This window comes from Fistularia commersonii, chromosome 26 (assembly GCF_037954325.1).
Source record: "Fistularia commersonii isolate RoL2024-O1a breed Wild chromosome 26, RoL_Fcom_v1.0, whole genome shotgun sequence".
NCBI lineage: Eukaryota > Metazoa > Chordata > Actinopteri > Syngnathiformes > Fistulariidae > Fistularia > Fistularia commersonii.
In genome coordinates, this window is record NC_141309.1 from 1,057,003 (window position 1) to 1,065,929 (window position 8,927).

The following is an 8,927-nucleotide window of genomic DNA, read 5'->3' on the forward strand; positions in this document are numbered from 1 at the left end:
GAGTCTCTGGTGAACGCCTGTTGTTTCGACGGAAACTTCTCCGTGAACTGGAACCCGGCGCCGTCCACACGCGGATTTGAATGAAAGTCTCATCGTGTTTGAAACTTTGGTTGGTTGCTTGTTTCTGACTGACTCGCTTATTGATCTTCGTGTGCAGACGACCAGCTCGTCGGACGACGCGCCCGCGATTCAACCCGGTTCATTTTTTATCCTAATAAAATGAATCACCAGGTCTGCCAATCGTGAAACAGGCCTCCAATCATCAACCATTAATACTCAAAATACAATTTCTCTGATTAAAAAGCTGATCATTTTGGGATAAGTCATGTTTCCGCTCACGGTGGTTGACCAAAGCAGAGGCCATCTCATTACTGCTTGCCGAGGATAAGCCCAGGAAATGGCTTTGGCGCATCCGCTCTGAGCGTTTTAGGTTGATGATTTCTGTGCTTATCAGAGCCACGCTGCCACCGCTGCATCTTTCAGGAAGCCATTTGTATATTGTTTCCTGCTAAAAAGGCCTATTAACAGCTCAAATATAGACTCCCTATCTCCAGTTCTTCCTTAAGTCAGACATTTTAACTTCCGATTAAGCCCCGAAATCATCCCTCGAGCCGGAGTCACTTCTGCACAACTGTATTTACCTGTGAAAGTCAACTGATTCTTAATGCTGAAATAGAAAGCTGCTGTTTCAAAGGGCGATGAAAGCCCATTCACCGCGGTCTCGCTCAATAAATAATCTAAGCTCTGTGACCAGTGGTCCGCACTAGTCTTCTGACACCGGCTCAATAACAGTAATATACATATATATGAAATATTGACAGGCGTCCACAGCTCATTCACTTTCCCCTCATTTGGAATCCCTGTTTGTTAGCGGGTCAGCGAGGGTCGCCAAGATATCGGCCGCGACGTAAAAGTCTTCAGACGTGCCGAGGAATCCTTGCACGTAGCGCGACAACGTGTTGGGATTATGATTTTTTATATATATATACACACGTATATATGTGCGTTATACATATATATATACACACTCATTCGTTCACTTGTCTCTAAAGCAAGTCTGTGATTGTTAGGAAGGCAAATATTGGTGCTGCATATGAAAACAAATTCTTTTAAGCATAGGCCTGTTACATAACGGTTTGCTATCGGGGAAAAAAAAAGATTTGTCATGATTAAGATCCGTGTTGTTTTACTAACTAAAATGCCCCCCTCCCTTCTTTTTCCTTCCCTCCAGATGATCAAGAGAAATATCAACAATGTGAGAAGAATGACCTCTCATCCCACACTGCCGTATTGTAAGTACAATCTGCTGCCTGACAAGTATCTGCTTTTGAAAGGTGGTATCCAGACGTCACATTTCCTCTCGTTAAAAACAGCCTGCAGGGGATGGTTACATCACCCAAAAAGTTTCTCTTACGTTTGCCAAAGTTTTTTTTTCTCCTCTGGTCCCAGGGTTGATTTTAGAAAAGGCTGAGTGAACCCTTCTTGCGGCAGCCTTGTTTTGTTTTTCTTGTTGATTTTTTTTTTTTTTTAACCCCAAAAACAAAAACTAGAGAGAACAGATTCTCCTGTGAGGTGTTTCTTTTTTTTTTTTTTTTTTTGCGAGAATAATTCCCAGCAGGTCAGAAGAATGGCTGTTTAAATTCTTGTTCATGAGGGTAAATAAATCATTTTTCCCCATCAATTATAAACTGATGGTTTGGGAATACGCACAAGACAGAACCTCATCACCGCAAAGATGCACTCGGAAATTATGTCACATTTCTCTCCGGGTGGCTCCATGCATTTTGTATGCACGTACGATTTGTCATTCTATTTTTTGCACCTGAATTTGTCTGCATTGAGATTCGTTTAAGACGCGTCCTTCCTGTCCGACCCGTGACCGGCAGGGTTGTGAGACGAAGCGGATCAGCCTGGTCTCAAACACCCGGCTTTGGGCAGAAACGTGCACGACGAACAGAACCGCGAAACTCGTGTTTGTCAGAACACGGGCCTGATTGATTTGCCGCTCCTTCTTTTTTCCCCCGGAGGGCCAGGGAGTCGTTTGTCTACTTGACTGAGGGTCCGCAGTCAAGATGGTGACCTTTAAGGGCGTGGGCTGTTTGGGCTGTTTGCGGCCGCAGTGGAGGTCCCATTTTGTTTTTTGGCAAGCGCAGCTGGAAAAGTGACGGTTTCACATTTTTCATCTCTCCCTCTTCCTCCCCAGACTTGACAGGAGCTCAAGATGGAAGCGTGAGGATGTTCGAATGGGGTCACTCCCAGCAAATCATATGTTTCAGAAGTCCAGGGAACTCCAGAGTCACCAGGATACGATTCAACCACCAAGGGAACAAGGTTACAGCTGCGCACGCACCGCGCCCGTGAACTAAGAAATTGCACGTTTTGACGCGTGATCCGCCACCACACAGAAGTCAGACTATTCTTAGCTTTGCAACACGACTGCATTGTGATTTGAGCCTGTCAGATTCAGCAGCATTTTCACACTTCCTCTCACATCTTTGCCAGTTAGGCACAAACCGCAGCGGGGAGTTGGCTTCAGCACACATTGTTCTTACGCTCGCTGATTCAACCGCTCCGAAATCAGGCGCTCGCCTCGAGCTAATAATTTTCTCAGATGGTGCCTCGTCTGAGCCGGAACTATCTTATCAGCCTTCTCTGGCCAAAAGAGTAAAATATGCCCGGAAAGAGATGCCACGCAGAGCGGTCGGTTTTAGTTATGGAGGTGCTCTTTGGACGGCTTGGGAGGCGGTTTTGTTTCTGGGGAGACAAGTCGTGCGGGTTATATATCACCTGAAGGTCGCGGGAGCTGAATTTAGGGGGAGCGGCCGACTATAAGTTGCCGTCTGTTGATCTGCTGTCACGTAAAGGAATACTCCTGCGCTATCTGACACCTGGGCTTTGTGGATAGTTTGGTATTGTAGATGCCGATGGAGGTTTGAGCCTGTGGCAGACCAACACCAGCGGCACCGCTCCCAAGCCCTATCTGGTGAGAAAGCGGCCCAATATGATCTATTTCTCCTTCCCCCCGACGTCTTTGTTTTGTTTTGTCTGCCTAAAATCCCCCGCTGTCGTCTCACTCTCCTCCTCCCGATTGAATTCTGTTTACTCTTCCGATGCCTCTGTATTACTGTCACTGTGACTAACCGTCCTCCCTCCCTCCCTCTCTCTGCCTGTTCCAGACGCTGCAGTGTCACAACAAGACGGCGCACGACTTTGTCTTCGTGGGCTCGTCTTCCCTCATCGCGACCGCCGGTCTTTCGACGGACAACAGGTGCGGGGATGACGCGCCGTCCACCGAAAATGCAAATAACTCCCGGTGACCGCGGAGCGAAACGGCCTCCTTTAGATGTTACGATGTTACGAACATTTTACGGTCCGCTACCGGGGGAAACCAGAGCGAGCATGAGTTCATACTGACGCGTTTCAAACACGGTCCAAAAGAATATTTCCTGTTATTCCTAAAAAGAATCCCCCCGTTGTTGTCCTTCTGCCGCCCTGCAGGAACGTGTGCCTGTGGGACACTCTGGTGACGCCTGCTAACAGCCTCGTTCACGGTCAGAGACGTCGTACCGTTTTTATTTTAATCAAACGAGCGCCAGATTTGCTCTCGTTCTCTCCGTCCTCATTTTTTTTTTTGTTTTTCTTCCCCTTCCCTCTCCGCAGCTTTCTGCTGCCACGACTCGGGTGCGACGGCGCTCTTGATGGCCCCGAGGCAGCAGCTGCTGATCACGGGTGGCAGGAAGGGTTGGATCGGCGTCCTGGAGCTTCCTCACAGGCACCAGCGCCAGAGCTTCCAGGCCCACGACTCACCGGTCAAAGCTCTGGCCGTCGATCCCACCGAGGACTGCTTTTTTAGCGGCTCGGCCGAAGGAAACATCAAGGTGCGTGACCGGCGGCCCTTTGTTTCACCCGCCGAGTAAGCGGTTATTCGTTCGGTATCGGGTTTGTAAGCCTCGCCCGAGGTAGAGATGCTTCGTTTTTGCCCAAAATACCCAAACCCGAGAAAAGGTTGTTTTCCGGCAAAGGGCGACGGGAGTGACAGCTGAAGAGGAGACTGACAGGGAAAAGCAAAGCCCAGGCGATCGCCGTCCCTGTCTTCGGCTAATGTTTTTCCAGGGACGGCGGTCTTTCATCTCTCGGACTTGAATGCGTCGGCCGGGATCACACGGCTGTCACTCCGAGGATACGGCCGCTGCTGCGGCTGCATCCCGTAGGAATCTGCTTGATATTCAAATGACTTTATGATAGCCTCCAAAGCTGCGTGTGATCATCTAAAGTCATTAATTGTGTATTTGCTGATTGAAAGTGTTGCAGGGGTTTACAGCAAATTCAGAAGCTTTAAAATGTTTGATGGGAGAACATGGAACAGGAAGATTAACTAATATTAATTAAGAAATATATACAGACTTCGGTCTCGAAAATTGCTTATCAAATAATGAAGCTCCCAAGCTGGGAATACAAATCCAACGTAGCGGTTTGTCGAGTAGACCCCCAGTGTAGCCGTGTTCCCGTCTGAGGCCGAGGAACTTTAAGAGATCCGCTGGATTTTCAACTTCCGTCGTCACGTACAATTCCAGAAACAAGTGTCGGTGCCCGGGAAGATATTTTCATTTTTATCGTTGTTTTGTTTTTTTGTCTCTGAAGTCACCCGCTCCACACTTTTACCATCAAAATTCCAGAACAGTCTCACTTTAACAAGCGAACCCTCTCGAAATCAAACGGCCGTTTCTTTATTTCCCTACTGTCCGTAGTCATTTTTAGGAGCCTCGCTGTCACGTTGACACGGTGCCTGCAGATAGAACGGTTGTAACAACCGTCCGCGCACGAGCTATGTTTACAAACCCCCCCGAGGGCTCGCATGAAAAATAAAACAAACCACAATAATGCGTGTGGCTAATAGATGCCAGCCTGCATGAGTTCTGTGTTGACTGTCTGAGTACAGTGACTGGTAATGTACATGGGTGGTGGGCGGAGGCTGGTTCGATGAAACCCCTGCCTGCAGGCGCGACTCAGAACGGGTGTCGTTTAGGGTTTAGCACCGCAATATGTCCGTGTTCGTGCAACCAGTGATGCGCTCTGTTGGAGCCGCTAGTTGATGTCGTCTTAATTTTCTCATTTACCAAAGAGTACGGCGGAGAAATATTAAAAAGGGCTTGTTTATACTGAGTATTTGAGATTTTTTATTAATTATTCCTGTTCGGGGAGAGCATTTTAATTCCCCAATTATAAAAAAGAAGCAGGTGGCACAGAAAAACAGCTAAAAATGATTGTCAACCACAAGGGAAGAAGTCTTTTTTTAATTTTTTTTTTTTTTTTTTTTTTGTGTGAGCGTCGTGCCGAATTCTGAGCAGACGAAAAGCCCCGGGGCGCAACAGACATTAATATTCTGGGAAGTGACGAGACTTTGCAAACAAACCGCATGCGGGAAACTCACCCCGAAAGACCAGAGGCCGTCAATTATTAAATACATTGTCATTCACCTATTTATTTATCTGGCGAGGCGTTTCATGACAGACGTGGAGATCCTTCCCTGAGCCGGGCTAAAAAGCGCTTATTTCTTCATGTGAAAGGGGCATCCGTGATGGATCTCTGCTCGTCTCAAACGGTTTTAGAGATTAGCAGCATCTGGTGCTGGATGCTTTGAGAATTCTGAAAAACCTCTTGTATTTCAAACCTGCAACAAAAATCAAATAAGGCTGCAGGGGAACGTCGTCGCCGAGATGAATGTATGGTGGCGCGTGGCGCAGCCAGACGCGGCCGAGACCGAAAACGGGGGAAAATCAGCCATGAAATCACCTTCTATGCGGACGACGCGCTGCTCGCCGGACATTTAAAAAGTTTACTTGTGTGTGTGTGTCATCATCAAAGATGCATGTGTGTTTCCTCCGGCCCGTGCAGGTGTGGAACCTGGCCACGCAGTGCCTGCTCTACAGCTTTCCCAACGAGCACGCCCGCCAGTCGCTGTTCCGGAACCTGGGGACGGGGGTCATGCAGATCGAGGTGGGGCCGGCCAATCACATCTTCTCCTGCGGCGCCGACGGAACGATGAAGATGCGGGTCCTTCCGAACCGCTTCAGCGTCGTCAACAACAACCACAGCAACCTCAAGAACGACGTCAAGTTCATCATTTAGACCGACACGACGTCCTATCCGCTCAACTGAACAATGTGAAGTGTGTTGTTTCTTTTCTTTTTGTTTTTGTTTTGTGATGGAGCCAAACTCTCGGCAGAAATGTTTTAACTCCAGATGGCAGGGGAGGGGCGGGGCGGGTCGGGGAGCTCTCGCGAGTTATTACAAAACGGGAGGACGCCAAAGAAGAAAAACGCGTAAATGAAGTGCGGCGTTCCCGACGGAGGATTTCTCGACTTCTGCTCAGCCAGGGAGCGACCTTGCGGCGGCGTGGTCGCGCCGGCTGAATTCTGAGTTGTAGTGCGAGGCCAAACGGGCACAGGGTAACTACGCAGGGCACATTAGGAATAGACCGCAGGTGAGATTTCCCTTCCGCTGCCCTTTGGGCTCTGCTGAACAGCACATGGACACAAGACTGACTCTTTCTTTTTTGCACAGAGTCTAAAAAGCTGCAGGACGATCTTCGGTATCCCCTCCTCTTAGCTCGTATCGGCGAAGCGATCGGGCAGCGGACGCTCCCCTGGCAATGGACCGTAAGTGCATCTGACACGGACGATCAGTGTTTCCTGTAGGGGTTTGACTGCCAGTGGAAACCATGCAAAGCACAGACCGTAGATCAAGGACGCCCGCACGTTCTGCCGGGTCGTCGGGGTTTATATCATTTTTTCTTTTTTGTCACTCTCTTTCTCTCTCTCATGACGCAGCCTTCTCGGGAGCAATTTTCGTCTTTCCGTCGATCAAACCGCATTTTAGGAATCACGGGATGCCGCCGCCTGCACATCGAATCCCTTTCCCCGTTTCATCACACGCATTTTAGCCCCACGCCGTTCTCCAAGCGGGCAGCGGCGTGATTTTATAAAACCGGAAGTACGCGGGGGAAATTCCAAGTTGTGCTTCATCGTTTTGGAAAACAGGCCGGCATTACGTTCAGGCGAAGGTGCTCCCGCCACTCTTGTGTTCTGACTCTCATTTTTTAAAAATAGCGGCTTTAGTTAGCTAGCTTCCGATTGGCTCCGCTTAGTACAGATTTCTAACCGCGAGCTCGGCTCTGACAGAGACCCGCTTTCCCTCGGATTCTCCGACATTCTTGTATTTATTGACATTTTCAGGAGTGCGTTACTTGAGACTAGCATCTCCAGCCGCTGGATGCTAAGTTGCGCTAAGTGGACGCTAGCTAGCCGTGGTGTTTGGAGACTCCTTTCTCAAAGGTCAAAGGTCAGCAAGAGGCGAGTAGGAACGTGTCACTTTAGTTTACATGTGTGCGGTGATATCCTAATTTATGTGGAGCAATCCCAATGCGTCACTCTATTTGCACATAAAGATTAAGCTAAATTATATGTAGATTATTGCATATAACTACGAGGCTGGACGTCAATAAAGCTGACTAAGTCAAGTCTTTGGAAGAATAATGTAAATAGTGCAATGTTTCTTTTTTTTTCGGCCTAGATTTAACCAGTGGTATTATTAAGTGTCCTTAATCTGAAAACTACTACTGCCATGTTGGCAAAGTACTAGTTCTTTTGGTCCTGATAATAGCGATTATCATCGATATAAAGTTGCACAAAGTAGCTTCGATTGACAGCGCTCTCATTCTGGCTGCATTTAGTTTTTTGGGGGAAAAAAAAAAGTCCGTATTGAGCCGAAAGCCGTGCGGCGAGAACCTTTGCCGTCGACCACGGAGGGTCAAGGGTTCAGAAGCTGCTGGACGGGTTTTAACTGATCTTGTAGTTTGGTGAAGACACCTTTTATTCCAGTGACAGTGCACTTCCCCTTCAAACTTACATTTGTTTGAAAAACTGCCTTGGTAACAACATTATTTGCCTTGTAGTTACCTTTTTTTTTTTTTTATTTAACCGACAGGTTTTGCTTTACAGTTTGTTTCTGTCAAAGGTTATCGTCATGACCTTTAAAATCATTAACATGCAAATGCAGCAGGACGCCTCCGGTAAACGCTCGCAGCTGCGATTCCAGACAGGCTTGTGTGAGGACACGTCTTCCCCGGAAAGGAGGGTCGGTCCTTTTAGCCGAGAGCGAATGACCCACTGAACCTTGTGCTGCTATAGGAAAAGAAATGTACATTAGCTACGGCTTCAGGGAGGATTAAACTGAGGAAAACCTTTTCAACGGAGCTGTTTTATTGCGAGCTTACGTCTAAACACAGATCCGTAACCGAGGCTTTTCGCTATAATAAATACACGGATGGTCATTTTATCCAGAACAATTCTATATATAGGTATATTTATCAAATGTGTTCATATGTAGGGACGCCAGTAGCTCAAAAGGCAGATACAATTTTATTTCCTGGTTGCTATTTCATTCCCATCGATCGCAGTCACATGGGTCCGAACAATCGGTGAAATTCTTGTTTTTTTTTTTTTTCCCCTCCTCGGTTTAATGGTTGGATCATGTATAATCCTTGACTCTACTGAAGAATCTCTCTCGCCACATCCAGAATATGTTGTCTTAACAGAGACTCGAGAATGAAATAAATTTTATCAAAATCTCTGCTTTATTTTCCTTTCAAAGAGTCACCTCGTTCGTAGCCGTCTCCTTTTCCTAGCGGGGTTTCGCTCGAATCCCCGCGCTCTTTATTCAAACCTTTTTTTGTTTGTTTGTTTGTTTGTTTTTCCTCCATCTTGCCAATGTGAATTTGATCAGATAATCAGATTTTATAATGAAATTAATTGTGTAAAATTTGTATTATATCCACAATGTACCTATGTAATAAAAAAAAACTCACAACAACCAAAGTTAAGAGCAGATGCTCTGCCACATTGAAAGCTGTGTGTTTTTGAAATCAA

General features: G+C 47.1%; 1 protein-coding gene across 4 annotated transcripts in view; it reads left to right on the forward strand.

The window, feature by feature from the left end:
* The window catches only part of dmxl1 (Dmx like 1), a 51,974-nt gene extending 43,098 nt beyond the window's left edge, over nt 1–8,876 (forward strand). For all 4 annotated transcript variants that reach the window (XM_086173410.1, XM_086173412.1, XM_086173411.1 and 1 more), the window contains 7 exons: nt 1,232–1,292; nt 2,204–2,331; nt 2,906–2,983; nt 3,177–3,268; nt 3,499–3,551; nt 3,661–3,878; nt 5,896–8,876. In XM_086173410.1, the coding sequence (XP_086029536.1) occupies nt 1,232–1,292; nt 2,204–2,331; nt 2,906–2,983; nt 3,177–3,268; nt 3,499–3,551; nt 3,661–3,878; nt 5,896–6,129 (864 nt within the window). In that variant the 3' untranslated portion in view covers nt 6,130–8,876. The remainder of the gene's footprint in view (nt 1–1,231; nt 1,293–2,203; nt 2,332–2,905; nt 2,984–3,176; nt 3,269–3,498; nt 3,552–3,660; nt 3,879–5,895) is intronic.
* Nucleotides 8,877–8,927: the final 51 nt, after the last annotated feature.